Here is a 26,406-nt window from a genome sequence, read left to right as displayed (position 1 = left end):
AGAACCCCCCCCTTAACCATGTAAAGATACAGTGACAAGTCTGCAACCCAGAAGAGGGGCCTCATTTGACCATGCTGGCACCCTGACCTCAGACTTTGGCCTCCAGAATTGTGAGAAATAAATGTCTGTTGTTTTTAAGCCACTCAGTCTTTGATATTTTGTTATAGCAGCCTGAAAGGACTAAGACAATAGTGTTTAAGTCTTCTTATGTCTTAACTGAAGAATGATAGATTATTTAGTAGCAAAGGGGAAGCTGTTGATTAACTTTTTATCTGGAAAAAATGTCCTAAAAAACACCAAGAAGAATATCATTTACTAATGACTTGAAAATAGAATTTTCTGAATTTTGTAAAACCCCAAAGTTGTCAAGTACAAGTAGGAAGAAAGTCAGTGAAGATAATTAGGAAAAAAATGTATTTAGTGAGGAAACACAAAATGAACAAATATATAATAAAGAGTACTTATACCTTATATTTTAATGCTTCTGGGAAGAAACAAATGAGCTTAAGCAATACCTATCATGCTATTATAAAATAGACAACAAGTTTTACTTTTATTAGAATTCTGGAGACAGGAAAACAGGCATTAAAATACAATAACTTGTGTGTTGGTCTTTACCTTTTGTCCCTCGGCTCCAAACCCACCCTGCTATATTAGCTTTAAGAGGCCAGGGCTGGGTCTCTTCAAACCGTCCTTCTCCCTTGACAGCTGGTTTCTAATTAGTTTCTACCATGAGGAGGGAAGAACGGATTATTTCTTCCTGAAGTCCCAGCCTCCAGTTGTTCTGCTACTCCCAGAACCGGCCTTATTGTTTCCTTTCATCCTGACCTTATTTATTTTCAAATTTAAAATCTAGTCTTGGCTTCTACTACTGAAATACTTCAGTATTCTTCTAAATTATTACCCCATCTCAAATTCACGGCAACTCGTGGCCACAGCGAATGGTTCAGGAATGGGTATGTGGCCCAAGCCAGGTCAATGACATAGCTTTGGGACTTTTGCTGGAAGTACTGGGAAAGAGGTTTGCTCTTTCTGGATTAGCTGTTGGGCCAGTAGACTGTAAACATGAAGATGCTGGTGGTACCTGTACCATGAGGGTTGGGGCACCTGATGAAGAGTCTGCCTGGGAGTGAATCTGCCACCAAGAAGAATGGAGCTGAGAGACGGAGAGACACAGGTTCTAGATGATGTCATTTGAGCCCTTGGTTCTCACTGTGGCAGAAATCAGACTACTTCTGGACTTCTCAATTAAGTGAGTTCACTTTACTGCCTAAACCAATTGGAGATGAGCTTCTGCCCTTTGCAACTGAAACAGTCCTGATGTAACCTGCATTTCTCATTCCCCGCACTCTTATACGCCATCCTACAGTGTGAATAACATTTCCATAGGGTGGTCTTGTCTCTACCATTGAAGCTCTAACTTTCTCAATGGCTGAGATCGTGTCTTTCTGTCTGTGGTGCTATACTGCACTCAGTCTTTATTTAGTAAACATTTTCTGGTACCTCAGTATGTGGAGACAAACATAGAAAAAGTGAACTGTGCTTACCGAGAATTCAGTTCAAAATCAAAACTGCAGTCGTAAATATTTCCAAGAGCAACAATCTTCCCGCCAGACAGCTAACTACTGTAGTCACTATCTGGGCAGCTGTGCCCACAGTAGACACTTTACTGTTGCTGCTGCTACTGCTGCTGCTGCCACCACCGCTGCCGCTACTGCCACTGCTAGAGACAGACTGCACGGCTAGGCTGAAAGTCCTGGACTCCACCTGAACGACGTCATCCAGGATAAATTCAATCTTAAAGTTTTTTCCTAGGGCAAAAAAAAATCATCACAGTGTCTGACTTCCTTTTATTATTTGTTTGTTTTCATACACTTCCAATTGGGTTTTCATTGACTTTCAAATACTGTATAACCCCTAACGAAGTATTTTTGGAAATTGAGTCAAATAAATTAAAGTATAAACAAGTGTAGAGTGGGTCTCAGAGTCAGAAGAGTTCTATCTGCCCAACAACTATGGGCAGGAGGACTCTGGGTAGATTTTCTTTCTGCAGCATCAGTACCTACTTCTTAGGGGTTCTTTCCTAGTGCCCAGAGGCTGTTTGAAATGAAGGACAGTAGGGAAAGGGGGTGAGGGTGCTGAACCTCTGTCTGATCCCCATACACTTGACCGAGGAGTGAAGAAGCTGCAGCCTTAGTTGGGGGAGGTGGGGATGGATACTGAACTTTTTATTTTGAAAAATTTCAAACATAAGAGTTGAAAGCATAGTACCACAAACACCCATATGCCCTCGACTTAGACTCAACCATTTTTAACTGTTTTCCACATTTGTTTTAAGTCAGATGCTATTTTCGTGTTGCAAGATCATGATCCCTTTCCTTTTACCCAAGGTAGACAAGCTTGAGGAAACACATGTTAGATATATTTAGAGTGTGAAACACTCATCTAAATATTTCTTAATCCATATGTTAAATCTTCCCATAGTTTTGAATATCAGTTAACCAATAGATTTTTCCATGACGTAAGTTCTTCTTGGACTACTGCTATCATTAATAGTGGTTACCGTAAAATAGATAGCTAGTGGGAAGCAGCCGCATAGCACAGGGAGATCAGCTCCGTGCTTTGTGACCACCTAGAGGGGTGGGATAGGGAGGGTGGGAGGGAGGCTCAAGAGGTAGGGGATATAGGGATATATGTATGCATATGGCTGATTCACTTTGTTATACAGCAGAAACTAACACAACATTGTAAAGCAATTATACTCCAATAAAGATGTAAAAATAAATAAATAAAAATAAAGTGAACTGCCAAACTAAAAAAAAAAAAAAAAAACAGTAGTTACCATACAGAGCAGAATGTGCAATACTTGGCATAATTCCAAAGTTTTCATTCCTGTTTTTTTTTTTCTGTTATCTTAAAAAAAATAATTTCTGTTTTCATTCATCTTTTCTTTTTCAGGAGAGAATGTATTGACCACATTGTGCTTTCTATAGCAATGCATTCTATAACTTTCAAGGTGGATAGACATTGTTCCGTAGAATATTCTGCCACTGTTACAATTCATGACAATGGTGTTTTTAAGTCTTTCCTTTTTTTTCAGTTTGAAAAAACTGAATTTTTGTGGCAGGTATATTTTTTCTTAAAGATTTTGATGTGTGAAGAATTTAGACATTTTTGCTTTGTTTTTATGTTTTTTTCTCCTGCAGAATTGTGAATAATGCCAAGCTAGGCTAGTGGAGAGGCCATTCCATGGAGGAGAAGTGAAGAACTCAGCCAAAATCCAAGATCAAAACCTCACTGACACGACTCCAATCAAGCCATCCCAGCTGAAGGCCCAGACATCATCAAACAGAGACGAACCATCCCAAATTCCTGACCCACATTATTGTGAGCAAATAAATCATTGTTGTTTTGAGCCATCAGATTTAGGGCTGGTTTGTTAAGTAGCATTAGAAACTGAAACAAGCGCTGTGTATCACATAGGTTGCTAAATAATTGTGTCCCAAATGTTATTATCCTTTAGTAATATTATTTTAATCCAGATTGCTCAAAAGATGCAGTCTCAGCTGTTTATTTTCTTCTTCCACTTTTTTCTTACCCAATTCTCACATTTTTATTTTCTGTGTGAGAAACTACAACCCATGTCTTCTCTACCCGGTGGCCCCTGCCTTGCTCTTTATGGAGCTATAAGTAGAAGAGGGTGTGGTGCCACATGGTCAGGCTAGCCTAATCTGCAAGGGGATTTCCCACAGTGCAGTAATTAAGTGGGATACCTACTAGAAAGTGTTACAAGACGCTTTATTCATTTTCTTGCATATGCTTTATTGTGACTGCAGTTTTACAGTTAATCTAAAAACTGGCTAACTGATTTAAAAATAATAAAGAGATGACTATATTTGACCTTCCTTACTATACACAACCAGAGAACTGAAACCCTACACTTGATGGAAAAAAAGCAAGACAGAAAGCAAGAAATAAGGAAGGAAGGAAGGAAGGAAGGGAATTAGAAACAATGACTGTTCTCCATAGCAAATAAGATAGACACTCCAAGGGAAGCTTTGAACTCTTAAAGAAAATATACTGGATAAAAGGAGAGCACTATTTTGTTATCATAAAAATGTCAAAACCTACATTACTGCTTCAGCACTCCAGTGACCCTGGTTACTTTGGAACATTGCCTTTGGAAGTGGTAGTTTGGAGACCTCGATCCTCAGGTTGGGTCTTTGTCACTGTGCACCTCTTGAGTCCACCTTCCTGGGGAGGGTTCTTGTCAAGTTCCTCATTTCCCATAAAAGGGTCCCAGTCCTACCGCCATTTAGGCTGACTGTTAACGAATTAGGCTCTGTCCTTGGTCACCAGGCTTACTGGACACTCCAGGTACTTGTCCCAGAACACAATGTTGAACTCATTGCCACTGGATTCCCATCAAACTCTAGGTTGAGATATTGTTGCCCAGTAGGCAGATCAAACTTATCTGGTGTAGGGCATCATCAAAGCACGAGGAAACAACAAATAAGGAAAAAATTCTCTTGGAATGATTTTAGCTTTTGATATTTAGTTCTTATGGAAAAAAAAACAGATTATTGTTAGATATTCTTTAACTTCTCTTACTCTTTACTTTGGCTTTTATTCTGACCTTTAGTGTGTGTGTGTGTTTGAAATAACAGTGGTTAGAAGAGTGAGGACCACAATAAAACTTTTTCAGGAGTTAGGGCCTATAAAGGTTGAGGTAAACAGATTAATGGAGGCCTGTCTCCAGTACAAGGAGTCTATTTCATTCTTTTCTTTTTTTTCTTTTTTTTTCAGTTTATAGCTATTTAATGATGAGGTCAAATTTGTTAAATCTGGGGATTGTTTGGACTTCAGAGGAGGTTGATCCAGTGGCTCTGTGTTGTCCTTGATGACCTGATTTTTCTGCCTTCCATGGGTAAGCATCATCATAAGGCTGTTTTCTCTCATGGTGTATTTCATTCTTTTCAATACTGAATAATCTATCATCAATAGAGACCTGTTTTTTGGACATATTTTTGCCTTGGTAGAAAGGCTTTCACCAGTTGGAGTTATGCCATCAATCCACACGAAGATAATATAAGAAACCTCACTGTGGAAGTTATGACTGTATTTACTGTTGAAGATATCATGTATTTACGTCTTGATGATATCATGAGTATACTTCATGAGAACTCATAGGAGACATCTGTTCTGACCTCAGAGCAAGTTGTGATTCTCCACAGCAACTGGTCTATCTGCAGAGGACTGTGAATCATGGTAATGCTTATGTTTTCTCCTTTGCATTGGTTTTCAGAAAGACTAGAACCCACCTTCTAGCCCAACTCTGAACTCATGCATGGGCCATTAAAATTACATGACACTATATTATCCTTTCTTTTCTTGAATTTGAAAAATCTATATATTAAGTTTTCTTATTATAAATGTAATACATACATAGTGAGAAAATTTAGAAAAATACACGCATGGATAAAGAAAATACGAATCATGATATAATTTTGATGTACATCCTCAAGTTACCTGTCTATTTTATTTTATTTATTTATCTTTGGCCACGGTGGGTCTTCATTGCTGCACACGGGCTTTCTCTAGTTGCAGCGAGCAGGGGCTACTCTTTGTTGCGGTGCGCGGGCTTCTCATTGTGGTGGCTTCTCTTGTTGCAGAGCATGGGCTCTAGGCGCGCGGGCTTCATTAGTTGTGGCATGTGGGCTCAGTGGTTGTGGCTCGCGGGCTCTAGAGCACAGGCTCAGTAGCTGTGGCACACAGGCTTAGTTGCTCCGCGGCATGTGGGATCTTCCTGAACTAGGGCTCGAACCCGTGTCCCCTGCATTGGCAGGCGGATTCTTAACCATTGTGCCACCAGGGAAGCCCAAGTTACCTGTTTTAATTCCTTTAATTGCTTATTTTATTTTTCACTTTGTTTTGCATATTAAATATATTTTTGTAAGCCAGACATTCCGATTTCTATAATTTATTGACCAGTGTAGTATAGACTGCTTTGTTCATTAAAAGGAAATTATAATTGTCCCTATTTATGGGTATATATGTGAGGATCCAAAATAGTACACTCACCTGTTCTAAGAAGAGTAAGGTCTGTGTAGTTGGCCCAACAGCTGCTAAATGGAATTGTTGTATTTCCACTAAGACCACTGATTTGGTTATTACTGGAGTCCTTTAGTACGGCCTTCAAAGTCAGTGAAGTAATCCCAACTGATACACAATTACCCTAAAGAAAAAAATAGTAGAGAATTATAACAATTGTCCTGTTCCCATGCTTTTTTTAAGAAAGATATTTGGAACTTTATTTTTTTTAATGCCTCATTTCAAATTTTAAATCTACAGAAGCTCCTTTTCCTGCACAAAGAGTTTGGGCAGTGGAGCAAATTCACTGAAAAGAAACATTTTTAAAACAGTAAAAGGTGATAGTCATAGATATGAGTCCAACTTTGAAGAGGCAGTGCAATCCTTAGGTTGCCAGTCTACCAGGATTAGTGAAGTCGGTTCACCCTCCAGAATTTATAGCTTAATTCTTCCACTTAAATAAATCTTTGAGTTATAACTTACATCAGAATCTACTGCCTTTACGGAAGGTTGCTGAGAAAATGGCTGTCCCAGCTGTGTTGCCACCGGCTGAGTGATCACTGACAGCGAGGACAAAAAGGCCACATGATGAACAGGAAATGCAAACCTTTCAACCGGTTGGGCAGTCACCTGTAAATGGTCATGGGTGATGAAGTGGTTTTCACATGATAAACTACATTCAGTAGCAAACTCATCTTAGCCAAGCTAAATGTTATATCATTGTTTATTTAAAAGTATGTTTAATATGTTAAGTCAATATTATTGTAATATTTCCTCTAGAGCAAATGTATGAAGCATTGTTGTAAATAGTCAAAGCGAAGCACATTTTATACCAATACATAATTTTTAGAAGATATTCTCCTTTTTCAACTACTTTATCATTTTAGTAAGACTGTAAAAAAATAATCAACAATAAATTAGAAAGACATGCCCTCTAAATTATTGTATTGAAATAGAAAAATAGTTAAAATAAGAAATAAGCAACGTTTTAAATAGCTAAAATGCATTTTTCTAGTCACATTTTCTTACCTTAATCCAGCCAGAATCACTTGGGCTGGGGATAGGACTGGTAATAGACATGGAAGAGATATTAAATCCAAGGATACTACTGGTTTTTCCTAAAATTACAGCTTGTCCAAGAGAACCAGCAATTTCTTGGAGTTCAGATAACTGCATCTGACCTATGAGGAAACAGTGTTATGACATGTGGATTATAAGAATATGGAATAGTGAGAACATGTGAGAATATCTCACTTTCGTTTTTGTTTGTGCTGCTTGCTCCATCCAAACTATAGAATTCTACAGCTCTCTAACTGTACATGAGCTAAACATGACTAAGTCATACTAAGGAGGTCAGGAAAATAAAAAACTCAGAATATGTTTCTTAAGCTGGAATTAAAGAAAAAACAAAGGTAGATAAAATAAATTCAAGAAAAATGAGTGAGAGCATGCTGAGAGAACTACTTTCCTATGTCATCTTTTGTTTAGAAGTGAAGCACTATCATGTATGTCTATCATCACATATCACTTTTTAAAAATAGAATGTTAATTGTGGAATGGAAGGATAATTAACATCATCGAATTTATAGTATGAATTAATCAGTTGCTAACGTTAGCATTAAATTACTAACAAAAAATTGTTATTTGCTCTGGACATTGACAATTTTCAAGGTTAATTCTAACATTGTAGGTAGTTTCTGTTCCCTTTTTCTAGCTTGGCAGTTCCTCTTCAAACTACTGCCCCCCTAACACTCCTTACGTTATGAAGGGACACCTCTACACGCTGTACTCCTTTTGTCAGAAGCCTGGAACTCTTGCTTGAACCCTTCTTCGACTTCACCTCTCCCCCACACCATTTAATCAGTTCTCAATTTCTAAATCTGCCTCCACTGCCCAAATCCTAGTTAACCCATCAGCAGCAGAGATACTAAAACAGCTTTTAAACTCGCTTTCTTGTATACATTCTTTCCCTCTTGCACTCCGTTCCATACACTGTAGTCAGAGTGATCGTTTAAGAAACTGCAGCCAGGATGTTTTGGTGTACTCTTCCTACGATTCTAGCACTTTCCACATCCAGAGTCATGCCTTACGGACTTCAATCATTGAGTTTCTTCCATGAAGGCTAAGCCCTGAAGCTTAGTGTGCTCGGGAAGAAGGAGGCAACGCTCTCGGGCAGCAGGTCTCACGCGACACTTTGAAAATCACACTCTTGGGGAATTTGAATTTCAGTCCCTGTCCATTGGAAAGGTCTCTTTGCTTGACTCAGACTCTTCGGGGTAAATGGCAGTCTAGCGGGCTCCCCGCCGCCACTCCCTGCACACACTCTCCTGCAAGATGGCTTCCCAGGTAGGAGGGCTCATGTGGCAGCAGTACAAAGGAGCTTCACGTCCATACACTACTACTACCACTTCTCCTCACTGGTTTTCAGTGCAGGGTGGCCAGTCTGACCAGGCTGCACTGTTAACAGGTTCTCTCTGACCATTTGATGTGTGAAGGCATCCATTTCTGCCGACTGCCTTCTAGAAACCAAAGACCTTAACTTGAAGAGCTCTTATTCCTGACATGACTCTTTATCCAGAGGTCCCCTCAGTACTTAAGTAACTGCTTTCTAGGACATCTGGGAACTTCTGGATCTCTTGACACTATGTGAAGGCTATGGGGACTTAGGAGTATTACTATGAATACATGCACATCTTTCTTGCCACTTCCCAATATTTTGCTGTGATGTCACTCCTTGCCAGGTTGTAGGGCTTTCCTCAAGACCTCAAACCCTACCCCAGTCTAAGTCTGGGGAACAGGCCATTGATCTGTCCTTCCTCCTGCCCCTATTTCCATGTTCTTAGACTGTATTATGCCTATATCTGGATAAATCTAACAAGATAAAACTGCTTTAAGGGAGTAGAGGGTGGGAGAAGTTGTGTGTGAAGCAGTTTAGATCACATATAGGAAATAAATCACAGTTTCTTTGGATATCTGAGTGGCTAGGGTGGTAAATACTGGACCCCAATACATGTTAAGGGCTTACCAGGGATTTCTTTTTTTTTTTTTTAACATCTTTATTGGAGTATAATTGCTTTACAATGGTGTGTTAGTTTCTGTTTTATAACAAAGTGAATCAGTGATACATATACATATGTTCCCATATCTATTCCCTCTTGCGTCTCCCTCCCTCCTACCCTCCCTATCCCACCCGTCTAGGTGGTCAAAAACCACCTAGCTGACCTCCCTGTGCTATGCAGCTACTTCCCACTAGCTATCTATTTTACGTTTGGTAGTGAATATATGTCCATGCCACTCTCTCACTTTGTCACAGCTTACCCTTCCCCCTCCCTGTATCCTCAAGTCCATGCTCTAGTAGGTCTGTGTCTTTATTCCTGTCTTACCCCTAGGTTCTTCATGACCTTTTTTTTTTTTTTTCTTAGATTCCATATATATGTGTTAGCATACGGTATTTGTTTTTCTCTTTCTGACTTACTTCACTCTGTATGACAGACTCTAGGTCCATCCACCTCACTACAAATAGCTCAATTTTGTTTCCTTTTATGGCCGAGTAATATTCCATTGTATATATGTGCCACATCTTCTTTATCCATTCATCTGTTGATGGACACTTAGGTTGCTTCCATGTCCTGGCTATTGTAAATAGAGCTGCAATGAACATTTTGGTACATGACTCTTTTTGAATTATGGTTTTCTCAGGGTATATGCCCAGTAGTGGGATTGCTGGGTCATATGGTAGTTCTATTTGTAGTTTTTTAAGGAACCTCCATACTGTTCTCCATAGTGACTGTGTCAATTTACATTCCCACCAACAGTACAAGAGTGTTCCCTTTTCTCCACACCCTCTCCAGCATTTATTGTTCCTAGGTTTTTTGATGATGGCCATTCTGACCGGTGTGAGATGATATCTCATTGTAGTTTTCACTTGCATTTCTCTAATGATTAATGATGTTGAGCATTCTTTCATGTGTTTGTTGGCAATCTGTATATCTTCTTTGGAGAAATGTCTATTTAGGCCTTCTGCCCATTTTTGGATTGGGTTGTTTTTTTTTTTTTGTATTGAGCTGCATGAGCTGCTTGTAAATTTTGGAGATTAATCCTTTGTCAGTTGCTTCATTTGCAAATATTTTCTCCCATTCTGAGGGTTGTCTTTTGGTCTTGTTTATGGTTTCCTTTGCTGTGCAAAAGCTTTTAAGTTTCATTAGGTCCCATTTGTTTATTTTTGTTTTTATTTCCACTTCTCTGGGAGGTGGGTCAAAAAAGATCTTGCTGTGATTTATGTCAAAGAGTGTTCTGCCTATGTTTTCCTCTAAGAGTTTGATAGTGTATGGCCTTACATTTAGGTCTTTAATCCATTTTGAGCTTATTTTTGTGTATGGTGTTCAGGAGTGTTCTAATTTCATACTTTTACATGCCCCTGTCCAGTTTTCCCAGCACCGCTTATTGAAGAGGCTGTCTTTTCTCCACTGTATATTCTTGCCGCCTTTATCAAAGATAAGGTGACCATATGTGCGTGGGTTTATCTCTGGGCTTTCTATTTTGTTCCATTGATCTATATTTCTGTTTTTGTGCCAGTACCATACTGTCTTGATTACTGTAGCTTTGTAGTATAGTCTGAAGTCAGGGAGCCTGATTCTTCCAGCTCCGTTTTTCGTTCTCAAGATTGCTTTGGCTATTTGGGGTCTTTTGTGTTTCCATACAAATTGTGAAATTTCTTGTTCTAGTTCTGTGAAAAATGCCAGTGGTAGTTTGATAGGGATTGCACTGAATCTGTAGATTGCTTTGGGTAGCAGAGTCATTTTCACAATGTTGATTCTTCCAATCCAAGAACATGGTATATCTCTCCATCTATTTGTATCATCTTTAATTTCTTTCATTAGTGTCTTATAATTTTCTGCATACAGGTCTTTTGTCTCCTTAGGTAGGTTTATTCCTAGATATTTTATTCTTTTTGATACAATGGTAAATGGGAGTGTTTTCTTAATTTCACTTTCAGATTTTTCATCACTAGTGTGTAAGAATGCCAGAGATTTCTGTGCATTAATTTTGTATCCTGCTACTTTACCAAATTCATTGATTAGCTCTAGTAGTTTTCTGGTAGCATCTTTAGGATTCTCTATGTATAGTATCATGCCATCTGCAAACAGTGACAACTTTACTTCTTCTTTTCCGATTTGGATTCCTTTTATTTCTTTTTCTTCTCTGATTGCTGTGGCTAAAACTTCCAAAACTATCTTGAATAAGAGTTTACCAGGGATTTCTAAGAGTCAGTGAGCAATCTATATATGTGGCATGGACCTGCTACAACTCCTAGACTAAATTAACAGACTATGTTAAGCCCAAAGCCCTGATTCTGTAGCTACAAGAAAATACAAGTTTGCTGAAAGAAAGTAACCCATGACTGGGCAGAGAACATCACTGTAAGATCTGGTTGCAGCACAAGCCTATGCTTCCTGTTTCCTTCAACAAAGAGAGTTGATCTGCACCTCATTCCATTCATGCAAGCCTTTTCACAGGCTTATCCCCACAAGGAAAGAACTTTCTGCCTGCCTAACTGGTAGAATTCCAGCACAGTAATGTGGCAGACGCATGGGGTTAAAGCTCAGAAGCAAACCTCCTGGAGAAATGAGTGATGACCCCCAGTGGCAGAAGATGAGAACTTCACCCAGTACCTAAGTTTACACATAAGAGAGCCTGGAAGTTTAATGAAAAAGATGCTGGACAGGAATAGGGTAGATCAGGATTTTCTGAGTCTGAAATTTATACAGCATGGAGGCTCTCTTTATGAACAAGTCTTATTTGTGCAACTTTTACAGTAATAGTCAATTATTTGACCACATTATTAAGTGGACCCTTCTCCCAGGGCCTTGAAATTTAAAGCCCCTCCCAGGACTTGTACAAGTAAAGGGTCTTTTAGCTTAAGCTTCATTAACTGGATGGTAATATTCCTCTGACAGAGACCCAGATCTCATCTTCTTGGAGAGGGGTATGCCTAGGTGAGAGTACTTGTGCTTGACCACTAGAGACAGTGGTACAGTTGGGAATTAGCAGCTGGGGATGTGACTGCATGTCAGGAGGCCAGGAAAGTTCAGTTGCACCACAAGAGAGACTGATACAGAGCAGAGAAGACCACCCATGCTGTCGCAAAGACTATGAAGACAAGAGGGCAACAAGAGGGCCTGAGGTCAGGAAAGCCCCTTGGTATTCAGATACCAACTTGAACAGATGGAGAGGAAGAAAATCTGAAGGGTTGAACATTTACCCAAATGCCCAACCAAACTGAGCCACCTGAAGGAAATCATAATTTAAGCCAGGAAAATTTCCTCTGATGGGATAGCTGAGCTTATTTTTATCTCTGATACCTAGAAAATAGGGTATGAGGGACTTCCCTGGTGGTGCAGTGGTTAAGAATCTGCCTGCCAATGCAGGGGACACAGGTTCGATCCCTGATCTGGGAAGATCCCACATGCCGTGGAGGAACTAAGCCTGTGCACCACAAATACTGAGCCTGTGCTCTAGAGCCCATGAGCCACAACTACTGAGCCCACATGCCACAACTACTGAAGCCCATGCGCCTAGGGCCCGTGCTCTGCAACAAGAGAAGTCACTGCAATGAGAAGCCCGCGCACCGCAACGAAGAGTAGCCCCTGCTCGTCGCAACTAGAGAAAGCCCGCACGCAGCAACGAAGACCCAATGCAGCCAAAAATAAATAAATAATTTTAAAAAGGAAATAGGGTATGAGGAGTAAGGGACAGAGAAAGGGGTGATGGCTGGTAAGGCTGATTAGGTCAATCATAGAAATTAAAGACAGAACATATTCTGGCACATTTGCACTTGTTAGTATAAATATGTGACTTTACTCTGGAAATCTAACCCACCACTCCACCTCTCAGAACCGTCTATTATGTCCCTTAGGAAAACATCCACTGTCCTTCTCTTGGCTTACAAAGGGGAGAACTTCTTGTGGTTTCCCACAATCTAGCATCTGCCTCCTTCTCAGCCTTGTCTCTGGCAGCTTGTCCTTCCTGATGCCTTTGCTGCAGACCTATTGGACCCATTCCAGTTCTTCAAATGTACCAAACTCACCAACTACTTCCTCTGCCTTCAGCACTCTTACCTCCCGCTTTTCAGTGACCAGCTCTTTTCACCCTTAATCTCTCAGCTAGAAGGTCACTTCCTTAGGTCACCTCTAGGATCTTTTATGTTAGGTCAAATCCTTTTGTTGAAGTAATTAACTGCTACAATAACAAAACAGAGGTTGAAGTTCCTTCATAATTCAAAATAGTTTGGGAGTAGAGCAGGGAGAAGGGTCTCTAGGCCCTTATAGGGTTCAGGATGTGGGGTTGGTGGGATTTCCTGAGGCCCGGTTTACCAAGCCTTGATAGGGTTATTTATGGATGTGGTTTTGAATTACATTACTCTGTCTCAAATGTCTACTTTTCATACCTGTAGTGTCATTGGTTATGAACTGAGGGGGAGAATCGCCAATCTCCAGTTCAACTGTGAGTCCCGTGGATCTCTTCCTTCGCAGACTCTCCCCTCGTATTACTTTGCTGACACGGATTTTGTCACTTGATATCTTTAGGAACAAGGCAAGATTTCTAACCAGATTATGAGAACTATAAAAGTCATCTTCTGTTACAGCAGGTAATTGGAAAGAGACATATATGACTGAGGTGGTGTGGATTTCAACAGGTATAGTTCCTTTAACCAAAAGGTAAAGCATCTGGTAGGTTCTATCAAAGTAGTTTTCACCAAGGACAGTGGAATTCAGGTTAGGAAGGAATTGTTCTATGAATGAAAAAAGACAAAATAGCACAGTTAAATTTATTTACATTATCATAATTACCATGCAGTATTTAATATTTGTTTAAATCCAGGAAATTTTGAAGAAGTTCAACATTATCATTCTTTCATAGGAAAATGTGCATATTAAAAACAAAAACACTTATAGAACTGACATGCAAAATTAAAGTCAATTTAAAAAATAATACCATTAATAATCATTATACATGAAATTTATTTTAAAAAAACAATTAGCCCTAGATACGTACAAATGAGAAATAAAATCTAATTATGAACCAGGAGCCTATGTTGTAACACTATTTACATTTTCAGAATTTTAAAGCCTTGACCAAAGACATTTGGTAATTTAAAAATGTAAGTTTAACTTTAACAGCCATCTAGTTTATGCAGTGCTATATACCATCTCTTTAGGAAAAATGATGATTCAGTGCTTCTATTTTTACTAAGGACAAAAGTATGTAATACAAGTGAAGTATATACTAAAACATCTCAGAAGGCTCTTACATCAATAAAAGAAGTTTACATTTCAGCCTGAAAACTCTTTAGTCAATACAAAACAAATTCTACTAGGGCACTGAATTTTGTAAAAGTGATTGAGATTATATATACATATATATGTATGTAATGAATGAATATATATATGATTTCAGGGCAGAGTATAAACAATGTCCAAGAAGTAATAAATCCACAAACACATATTGAGCCCAAAGTCTGACTGTATAGTAATACTGGAATGTGACATGTAGCTTCTTATCACATTTCATGGTGACGCTTACTAAGAAAAAGAAATTAGAATCTTAGAAAAAAGAGGTAATTTCTTATTAATGTAATAGACATTCATAGCAATGGCATTAAGAAGCCATTTCATTATTACTACATTTAAAAAAAATATGTACTAGTATAAGTTCTAGATGCAATTTGGCTTAAACATTCTGTGAAACTGAAAAATGTGCTTTTGTATTATAAATTGAAGCTGCTCTCAAGCTACTGTTACAGGTGCATACAGCACTTATCCAAGCTAACTTTCTCATGTCTTCACAGTAATGGAAGGAATCAGAGATATAGATAATAATAAACATTTTCGGTAATCTAAAAAGATATGTATAGATTCATAATACAGGGATATTATTTTCCATTCCAAGTATCAAAGCAAAATGTTTATCTAAAAGCAATGCTATTTCAGAAAAAAAAAATTCTAAAAGGGCAGTGGTGGTATGGTTTTGCAGCCTTGTGTAACCAGGTCCTTGTATTAAATTCTGCCTGTTGAGATAATTTTTATTTTCTTGACTTGAACGATAGAGTACTTTGTACCAAAAGCACCGTTTTAAAAAAAGAGTTAAAATTTATGAAAATTAAGCCGTGAATATGTGCAATCATTTGTATGTAAAAATAACACACTGCCTTAGCTTCTAAAGAGGCAATGTAGCATAATAGTTAAGTGCGTGGGTTCTAGAGCTAGACTCTCTGTGATTGGTACCTTGCTCTGCCCCTTACCACCTTTGATACCGCTCTGGACTGAACTGTGTCCCCCCAAATTCATGTGCTGTAGCCATAACCCCCAATGTCACAGTATTTGGAGATGAGGGCCTTGGCGAAATAATTAGGTTTAGATGAAGTCATGAGGGTGGGGAGGGGACTTCATGATGAATGAATGCCCTTATAAGAAGAGACACCAGAGCGCGCTCTCTCTCCCTCTCTCTCTCCCTCGCTTTCTATCTCTGCCACCTGAGAACACAGTGAGAAGGCAGCCATCTGCAAGTCAGGAGGGGTGCTCTCACTGAAACCAGACCATACTGGTACCCTGATCTCGTACTAGCAGCCTCCAGAACCATGAGAAAATAAATTTGTCTTTAAGCCATCTAGTTTATGGCATTTTGGTAGGGCAGCCTGAGCTAAGACAGAAAGCTTGGCAAACTACTTCACCCCCTTGTGTCTCAGTTTACTCATCTGCGCCTACCTCAAAGTGTTATTATTAGGATATAGTAACCGTTAGTTATTATATACAAAGCACATAGAACAGTGCCTGACACATAGGAATGTCTCTGGAAATATCAGATGTTCATATTATTAGTAGAAGTAGGACTTGCTTCACAGACGGTAATGAATATAGGTATCCATTCACACTCTCCTGTCTAGCTTATATTATGATCTACAGCACACATTTATGTAATCGTTAGCCAAGATTATGGGGCACAGCTAAAAAATGATGATAAGTAGCACATGTGGAAAGGAGTGGATTGGCCTTATTAGTACCTGTTTAATAAAAAAAGTCAATGAATAGAGATAAATCCTTGTCTTGCAACACTGGTAAATGGGTAAATTAGCTTCTTCCATATATTTCCTTTAAATCCAGAGTTTACTTCATCGTATTTACCTCATGGTGCTCAACTAACGTTATGCTAGCTTTCTTGGCAATACTTCTGGTGACTGCCAATGAACTTAGGTTCTGACCTCTATGAAATAGAAGTAAAGCAGAGATAGGGTGAAAATTTTAAGCAAAAAATCTCTTCTGTACGCAGGAATAAGTGAACTAAATGTGTAGAATGTAAATGTTCTCAGGAGGCAAAGGAATATCCATCACACGCACAAATTTTTATCTGCATGTGTGCAAATAGATAAGAATTCCATCAGGAGTGATCTTTCAGGACACACATGTTACAAATGAACACATTTTAGTGTTTGGTGGACCACGGGTAAAAATTTATTTTCTCTTGTATTTGTCAAGGGCTAAGGAACTAAAAATATTAATAATGAATCATTATAAATAATTTTATACATAATTAAGTATACATATACAATGTATGCTGTATTTTTCTGAGGAAGTACCTGTATACACATGTCGATTAAGTTCACAGTGTTTCTGTTGGGAGTTCCACACTGTATTCTGGGGGCAGACCAATGAATTGTTCACATAGACATCCAGACGTTGACGTGTGGGGAAAAAAATTCCCACCTGAACATCCTGTTAAAAATAAACAACATTTTTGCGTCTTAAGAGAACAATGAAACAGAATATTTAGAATTTAGCACTTTGAAAATATCCTTGGGCAGCTTCCCTGGTGGCGCAGTGGTTAGGAATCCGCCCGTCAATGCAGGGGACACGGGTTCGCGCCCTGGTCCGGGAAGATCCCACATACCGTGGAGCAGCTGGGCCCGTGCGCCACAACTACTGAGCCTGTGTGCACGCCTAGAGCAGGTGCTCCGCAACAAGAGAAGTCACCACAATGAGAAGGAGCCCGCGCACCACAGCAAAGAGTAGGCCCCACTCGCCACAACTAGAGAAAGCCCGTGCAGCAACGAAGACCCAACACAGCCAAAAATAAATAAATAAATAAATTTAAAAAATATCCTTTATACATGCCTTCTGTAGAATATTATAACTAACTTTTATGGATTCAGGATACATATTGAGTTAAAGATTTTAAACAGATTTACATTCAACCATTCATAGAAAAGAGTGTAATGTAAGAAAAAAATATTAGAGGACAATCTCTAAATTAAAGAGATGGTTCCTTTAAAAGATAGTGTTCAGGGCTTCCCTGGTGGCGCAGTGGTTGAGAGTCCGCCTGCCAATGCAGGGGACACGGGTTCGTGCCCCGGTCCGGGAAGATCCCACATGCCGTGGAGCGGCTAGGCTCGTGAGCCATGGCCGCTGAGCCTGTGCTCCACAATGGGAGAGGCCACAACAGTGAGATGCCCACATACCGCAAAAAAAAAAAAAAAAAAAAAAAAAGAGTGATTCCAAGGTTTTATCTTGAGCAGCTGAAAGGATGGAACTGCTATCGCCGTTCTCAGGTGTCTCCTTTCCTTACTCCTCTCTCTGCTTCCTCTTGTCAGTGTCCTTTCTTCACGTTCTACTCTGGGACTTGCAAATCTCATACTCTTAGAAAAGAAAATCTATATTATGAGACTTCTGCTTGACCTCATACTCTTTTTCCACTGACATAGCGTACATAAAGTTAATCATCCCAGCTGAATTCCATTTATAGCAGAGTTGACATTATTGAAGATACTTTAGATAATGTGCTGTGATCTCTGAAGTAAATTCCAAAGGTGTATTTCTGACATATATAAATAATAGCAGCATGGAAGAATGAAAATATAATCCCGAGTGACCAGTTTTAGATGTATGCTATTTTTATGTAAAAGTTCAGGTGTGCTTGTTAATCACACAAGTCAGAAGTCACTGTTACCCCTCAAATGTAGAAGCACAAACAAGTGCATACGGGGAGAGGTGTTTGGAACTCATATGTGCTCTCAGGCTGATGAAAACTGTCTGGACTCACAGTATTTTTAGTGGTACCCTACTGGTCCTTGAAAATGAGCTGTAAGGCTGATGATGTTCCAGAGGACAGGGAAGGAGATAAAGTCCTTAGCAGATAGAAATATATGCACATAACACCAATAACTCTTTTTCTTTTTTAGATTTTAAAAAACTTATTACTTCAAATAATTGAACAGAAATAATCTTCATAGAATTACTGAATGACAGAGTGCATTTCTTGACAGTCAATAAATGAAATAGATAATTTTTATTTTTTTATTATTTTTTTACATAGCTATCAATAATTATTTTATTTATTTAAAAAAATTGATTTTATATTGGAGTGTAGTTAACAATGTTGTGTTAGTTTCAGATAGATACACGTATTAGTATAACTGAATCAATCACTTGCCTGTGCACCTGAAACCAGTAACTCTTAAGATATAATTTTTATCTTGCCTTACCTTGTCATGGTCAACATTAAGCAACATCAGTCGAAGATTCTGGGGACTAGTGCCAGTGAAGTAGACCTCATAAGATTTGCCCAGAGCCACGATGCTATGAAACAGGGACAGTCTTCTCTGGCATGTGTACCCGGCACACCAGCCATGATCCTGTGGGCCTACATCCAAACAAATGAAAGTTCATGTTCTGTGCTATGAATATTATTAGTGCAAAGCCCGAAGAGTAATTGTATTAAAAATAAATTGCAGTGGTCAAGTTCAGCATTTATAGCCACTATCCATCCACCCATCCATTCAGTGATCTAAGCTATTTCTCAAACCTTGCCTTAAAAAGGAAGGCAGGGAAGCAACTCCCTCTCTACTATGCTTACTTTTAGACTGCCCAGGGTCAGAAGGGTATATGTTGAGGATTTGTGCTGGAAGGTCATGGAAGGAAATAGATTTACTTGTATCTCTACTTTAATAATCATTTAAGTCCAGGCCCCATGGCGAGGAAGAAAATGCTTGATGCTTTCTCCTATTTATCAAATGTGACTTTGGGTGGGGAACCAACTTTCTCAGACTCTTTGCTGAGAACTATGCTATAACAGAGATAATTTGTTAAAAATAAAGCCTGTACATAGAAAACAGGGACATTTGTATGTCTGAACCACTGATTTATTAATTATTTCTTTCACTCATTTGTTCATTAATTTGTAAATTCGACAAACTCTTTTGTGTTTTTTTATTGCCTTTAACCTTCCTCCACTGTTATTTTAATAAATTTTTGTTAGACTGTGATTATAGGTACTATTGGAGGGTCAACGTCATTAAATAACTGAAGCAACCTGAGAAATAACACTCCATTAAACCTTCTAGAAAACCAAAAGAAAGTGGATGCTTTGCACCTGAATCCAGACATTTCCAGAACACTTGTAACATGACTGCTGTAGAAAACTTCTCTATTTCACTCAGTTTTAAAGTATAAAACAGTGAGTGAGACATGGAATGATGAATTTTCTTGATGTATTTATTCATAAGCTTTGCTTAATTTCCTAGCTTGCTTGGAATTATTATCAATATTTATAAATGAAGTTTGATTGAATTTTAAACCAATATAAACTTCTGAAGCTTAAGTAGAGCATAACCTATCCTTTATTATCCAAAATATAAATCCCACTTTTGAAGAAACCTTCATTGTGGGTTTTGAAAATAGAAATTTCTATGTATAAAATGAAAACTTTAGAGTGATAAAAGCCATATTTTAAAAATAAAATTGAGTACTAAAATTTAAAGGGAAACTTTAGTGGTATGTACAAATTTTATCTTGGGAATTTTTCTTTCCACCTAGTATAGTGCATCCCAAGCTTCAATAATCCTTCTAACACCTACATAACTTTTGCCATGCTTCTATCGTTTACGTTATCATTAAATTACATTCTCATTAAATTGAGACATTTTTTAAAATTTAAATTTATTTAAAAGAGAAATGTCATATCACTATTGTAAATGGAAAACTCATATTGCTTTTCAGAAAAGGAAAATGTAAGAACAAATAGAATGAAACCTTTCTCCACCATATAAAACAGAGCAATTCGAAAACATCTTCATTATTCACTGACTGGTCTAAAATTCTTCCCACAGTCTCTGCTTTATAAGATATGAAAGGCAGCATTTGAAATTGGGTTGATCGTAGGTCATAGAAACCAGGGAGACTGCATGTTGGGGCAGAAGTGGGGAGTGACTTAAAATCATGTAACTTTGAGACACTTCTGATTTAGCTCATTCTATTCTCTTCAACAAGTTTAAAAAAAATGAACTTGTAGGGTATTGACTATTTTGGGAATCTTAGAATATTTTAGTACATGTTGTGACATCGTCAGGACAGAGAGACCTTTCCAATCCAGGTTATGTGCCTCTTCAGCACTTCAAAGACTCTAAGCCTGATTAGGGACTAATCTTTGAGCCCCCAATGGCACTTCAGGAATAGACAGTGAGTCCCTGCCCTCTGTTTTCAGTAACTTTTAGAAGTTCACCTATTTATTCAAAATGTCTTGGATGACAAGACTCATGGAGACCATTGCCTCCCCTTGGGCTACAGCCACCAAGGACCAGAATGGAAGAGACCTAGACTGTGGAGCTTGACAAGATGGTCTTGACAGTCAAAGGAATTAGGAATGAGAAAGACCAAAACCAACCAAACAAAAAAAAAAACCCACAACACACTGATTCAAGATTAATTCTTCCAAGTATTCATGAAAATGAAAAACATGTAGGCTGAGAATATTCATTCTCAAGTATTCCAAATATCATATTATCATTTTTTTAATTTATGTAAAGAAAATTGTTATTTTTGCAGACACTCGGATCAATTTTTTCTTAAATATATTTATGCCACCTTCATACCTATAAAGATTACTCAAGGAATAACTTTCCTCCTCTTCTTTTTCTTTTTTTTGATATTAATGCATTTTATTTTATTTTTTATTTATTTATTTTTTAACATCTTTATTGGAGTATAATTGCTTTACAATGGTGTGTTAGTTCCTGCTTTATAACAAAGTGAATCAGTTAAACATATACATATGTCCTCTTCTTTTTCTAATGGTCAATTTGGAGTAATTGTCCTGGCTTTCTAATGTGGGGGACTGCTGAAGAGTCAAGTCTCTCTCCTGCACATAGATCTTACAAACAGAAGGCAAGGAAATCCCTATGTTTACTAGTTTTATGTGATAAATAATTTATGAGACATGTCCATGAATGTAGTAAATAGTGAATGCCTTGAGTAACTATAGTTTGTTTACATTGAATACCTACCATTAATGAGATCAACATAACCATTGCTCACTATAGCTACTGGTGAGAGTCTGCGAGTTTCTGTGTCGGAATCCAGGCTTTCAACAACCATCATTGCATATTCCATCCCAAAGCACCGATAGCTCTGCCATTCTGGAATGTACTTACAGGTTGAATCTCTAATGATTCCTAGAAACATAGGAATACACATTTAGAAATGAAACAGAATCTCCTTACAAAAGCTTCCACATACTATCTTTTGCTTGTTAATTAACATTAATAAGTAGAAAATATAAATTAGCTTAGTACATCAATCATTAAAAATAAAAGATATATCTTGTTTCATGAACCAGAGGACTAACAGAATAAGATCCAACAAACCTTTATAAGGTGCTTTCTCAGTGACAGGAATTCTACTTCCATTTGGGAATGTGAGCATCACATTAGGAATTCTATAGTCTCCAATTCCAAATTGGCTATTTCCATTCCATTCATATTCTGCTTCAGGTATCACTGAACCAGAATTCCCCAGAAAGGAGCCATCCATATCTCTAAGAAAAGATTTCCTTTTGGCATCACAAACCATGTCTACACAATCAGATGGATTCACCTTACTGTGAAGAAAAGGTGAAATGCATGAATACTTAGATTTGGTATACCTCCCTGTTTCTAGACAGCATTTGAATATACTTGCATATTTGATAAGAGTATCAAAAAAATTAATTGATTGAATCTTATTTCAGAAAGGATTCAAAGTGGGACCAAGTAGCATATGTAATTAGCATTGTAATGAGGCCTGTTTTTCCATTGTGTTGATTTGGTCTATTATTATGATTTCATTAACATTTCAGAAGGACAGATTGTACCTGTGGGAAATAAAATTAGAATTCCATTTTGCTATTCCATATTTTGTTGAATGATAGATTTCATATGTATGCATTGCTCAAAATATACTAACATTGCCCAAAGAGCAGGTAAATTACTCAGTTGTGCAGACATACAAAATCCTTATGTTAGCAGGGAAGTCTTTATATTTTTCCCTTCTTTCTCTTTTTTTAATGGGTCTTTAAGAATTATAGGGCTTCCCTGGTGGCGCAGTGGTTGAGAGTCCGCCTGCCGATGCAGGGGACACGGGTTCGTGCCCCGGTCTGGGAAGATCCCACATGCCATGGAGCAGCTGGGCCCGTGAGCCATGGCCGCTGAGGCTGCGCATCTGGAGCCTGTGCTCCGCAACGGGAGAGGCCACAACAGTGAGAGGCCCGTGTACCGCAAAAAAAAAAAAAAAAAAAAGAATTATAAATGTATCATATGCTTTTTATAAAATAATCTAAATACTTAATATAAGTTCAGTCCCCTTCACCTTTCTATCCTAAGCTCTTAGGCTCATCACCAACTACAGATTAGTATATATTCTTGTAGACTTTTGCCTATATATATACAAACAGATATACTTAAATTATGATTTTATGCTATATATTTTAATAACCATTCTGTAGATACCTGAACTGTAAGAGATGAAATACTATAAACTCATCAAGCAGTTCAATCGTAGATGGTATTCTGCCTTCATTCTGAACTACCTGGAGTGTTGACTGTTACTGGTTATAATAATAAAATGGCTGCTTAATTTGCAATGTACTATACATTTTATATTATATATAGTATACAGCATACTTACACTACATGATATATACCATGGGGAAATATAAATTCATTCTACAGTTATAGCAGCAAAATACTATCTAATAGATCTGAGCTTTTTACAAAGAAAGACATGAAGCTATAAATTATCCCTTACTCTACTGTATTAGTTTTAGAGATGATTTGAGTAAGTATTTCTGTGGGTCATGTGTTCTTTGTGTTCAAGTGTGTGCAGAGTGTTTTTGTGAGCAAGTCTGTGAACAGACTGCCCAGTGGCACTCTTACATTATGGTTTAGGGCTCTGTCTTACTTCAGGCTCCAAAGAAACAGAGCCTGAGATGTGGACTTTTGTTCAAGTGAGTTATTAAGGGAGTCCTCAATAAGGGAAGGAGAGAAGCCATATAGGGCAAGGGAAAGAAAAGGGAGATGACTATGGTCTATAGACTAGCTTCAATCTGATTCCAGGAGAATCTCTTGATCACGAACTACACCCAGAGCTGTTCCACTTTGAGACAAGGGGGCCGGCCTTTCGTCCTCCTGTATAACTTTGTTATTTTTTGTGGACTACAAGAAGGCAGTAGTAGGCAGAGCTTTAGCCTCTCACAGCTATTCCTGTTTGGCTAAGAGCAATCTTCTGGAAAAGCAGGCAAATGTAGGTCATTATTGGCCAACATTTAGAGCATCTGGGGACTGGGTGAGCTACTCAGTAAAAGGGATCTGGGATTGTGCCAACAGTATCCCAATAAAAGCACAGGACTCAAAGACATATTTTTTTTTCTTTCTTTTTTTTTTTTTTTATATAAAGACGTATTCTTTGTGCCACCTTTTTTTTTTTTTCCTTCTTTTGTGGTATGTGGGCCTCCCACTGCCCCGGCCTCCCCCATTGAAGAGCACAGGCTCCAGACGCGCAGGCCCAGCAGCCATGGCCCACGGGCCCAGCCGCTCCACGGCATGTGGGATCCCCCTGGACTGGGTCACGAACCCGTGTCCCCTGCATTGGCAGGCGCACTCCCAACCACTGCGCCACCAGGGAAGCCCAAAGACATATTTTTTAATGTAATATTTTCTTCATGACCTAGATGTTAAAATTATATATTAAATCTGAAAGATTCAATGATAACTAAATAGGAGGTAACAGCTTTCTAGTGGGGAGAAGCTCTACTGAGCCAAAAAACACTGCAGTTCAACAATTATTAAATGAGGAGGTATGGGGTTGTCATCAAAATAAGGTCAGATGAAGTCAAACTATTTATGAAACACTGCATTTCTCTGAAGAGATGCATATCTAATTAGCATTATTTCTTGTCTTCTTTCTATACTGAAAATGGTCAAAGAGCTCTAATGGAAACTTTCTTTCCTCCAATATTGTCTTATATCTAAATTCCTGGTCTGCATGTCTTCTGAAGAGTAGCAGTTATTGGCTATATTCTTTCAAGACTTAGAATCTACGTGGTTCAGCTTCTAGAAATATTCTGACACCAACTAACCTCTGTGATTGAAAAAAAAATCACTGTTCAAAGTTTCTGCATATTTTTAGTCACAATGATTATAATGATTCCCATTGAATTTCCAAGTACATGTTGGGGTGCATATAATAAGATATTTGTAAAGCAAAAGGAAACAAAAGAGGTAAGGGAAAGGGAAGAAATGATAGACATGACTTTCATTCCTAATGACTATTAATGGAGAAATATTAATGTACAAATAGACTTCTGACCCATTCTCTATCTTTTATGTTTAATGATGGTGCTATGTATGATACATGGGAAAAAACAGTATGAGAAAATATACATATTAAGGCCTAGCTTGTTCAGCTTACCTGAAGACACAGATATATTAAATACTCTTAATTTTCATAATGCTGATTGAAATTTCATAGACATGAACAGTTACTTTAAATTTAGCAACTTTCTCAGATCTATGGCAGGGGAAGAAAATAATGGAAAACTGTGATGACAGAAAAGAAGAAACTGAGTTATCATATACTTTACCTTATATCGGGTCTATGTATAAATATTTTTGATTGCTCAGTAGTGTCAACCAGCTGTATGTTCTTCACATGGATTGGATGCTGTAAATCCTCATTTAAAGGGTTAGTAATGAATATCACATTAGTTTCACCTGAACAAACATTTTTAAATCCAACAAATGTGGAACCTAAAACATAAATAATAGAAAAGCAATTATTTCCTATAGAGAAAGGGTAAAATCAGTTTCATTTCATGTATATTCCACCAAACGCATCATTTAACATTACCTTGAACATGGAACTCTTACCTTATGTGGCAGATAAGTCCACCACTATTTGTGGACTGTATCCACACCACTGAGTAGTCTTCTACCATATTTTCTCTGAGCTTGGCATATTTTTTCTGTGATTTGCATTGGACAATGGGACAAGAGCAACTGTAGTATAAACAGATCTGAAAAGTGCTTGCATATTAGGGCTCACTCTCTCTTGGTGTTCTTGGGGAATTCTGTGATTACCAGCATGTGAGTAAGCCTAGGAGACATTTGGCTCAGTCACTCTCATTACCCGATCCAGGGCCAGCACCAGCCACCAGACATAGAAGTGAGACTATCCCAGACTAACCAGCCCCTACACATCTTGTAAAGTGATGGCAGCTCAATGAATAATCACAGGTAAGATTAGCAGAAGAACCACCAAGATGAACAAAGCCCAAATTGCCAATCCACAGAATCATGAGCTCATAACTCGTTGTTTAAAGGCTTTGAATTTGGGGGATGGTTTGTTATGCAGCAAAGGCTAACTGAAATACTATTGCTTTCTTGGCCTTATTGCATATATTATGTGGCCAAAAGATAAAACTGATTAGATCAAAAAACGATCTTCTTTGCACTTAAAATCCAGTAACTCAAAACTGAAAACAGCAGAAAGTGACTCAAAAAAATTCTTAAATTAGTTATGTGCTATATACTACCCTGCTTGACTGTATTTTCTCCTAAGAAAATATTGTATATGCATGAATATAAGTCTATAGATGAGTTTCAATAAAATACTATAGTAATAGATGCTGTTTGTTCCCTGTGGAGATCTCCTTTATTGGTCCTAAACCTATGTAGCATGTTAAATAATTTTTGGCAGGGGTATCATTACAAGTAACACTAAAAAATGATAATTTGTTTTGCATTTCTGGGAATTAAAGTTATGAGAAATAATATGTCAAAACTTAGATGTCTAATTTATTGAACTGCTTTCTTTCAGGTGACACTGGTTAAAGTTATCATGAAAGGGAGATTTGCTAAACTGAAATAGAGAATGGCTCGGTGTATTTAATGCGCAAAGTGAAAATACTTGGTATGTTTACTACATCTATTTTAATTATTTTACATTTTTAAGGATG

At 38.0% G+C, this 26,406-nt stretch overlaps 1 protein-coding gene across 1 annotated transcript in view; it reads right to left on the bottom strand.

Annotated features, from left to right (window-relative positions):
- Positions 1-1,554: 1,554 nt before the first annotated feature.
- The window catches only part of PKHD1L1 (PKHD1 like 1), a gene marked incomplete at both ends in the record, with an annotated part of 150,274 nt that continues 125,422 nt past the window's right edge, over positions 1,555-26,406 (bottom strand). The window contains 10 exons of the mRNA XM_079722158.1: positions 1,555-1,811; positions 6,082-6,235; positions 6,574-6,720; positions 7,120-7,271; positions 13,538-13,882; positions 16,724-16,859; positions 18,626-18,783; positions 21,422-21,589; positions 21,782-22,014; positions 25,033-25,198. Of these exons, the coding sequence (XP_079578284.1) occupies positions 1,555-1,811; positions 6,082-6,235; positions 6,574-6,720; positions 7,120-7,271; positions 13,538-13,882; positions 16,724-16,859; positions 18,626-18,783; positions 21,422-21,589; positions 21,782-22,014; positions 25,033-25,198 (1,916 nt within the window). The remainder of the gene's footprint in view (positions 1,812-6,081; positions 6,236-6,573; positions 6,721-7,119; positions 7,272-13,537; positions 13,883-16,723; positions 16,860-18,625; positions 18,784-21,421; positions 21,590-21,781; positions 22,015-25,032; positions 25,199-26,406) is intronic.

Source organism: Hyperoodon ampullatus (assembly GCF_949752795.1).
Source record: "Hyperoodon ampullatus genome assembly, chromosome: 17".
Lineage (NCBI taxonomy): Eukaryota > Metazoa > Chordata > Mammalia > Artiodactyla > Ziphiidae > Hyperoodon > Hyperoodon ampullatus.
Note: the sequence above shows the minus strand (reverse complement) of the source record. Positions and strands in the feature narration are given on the sequence as shown.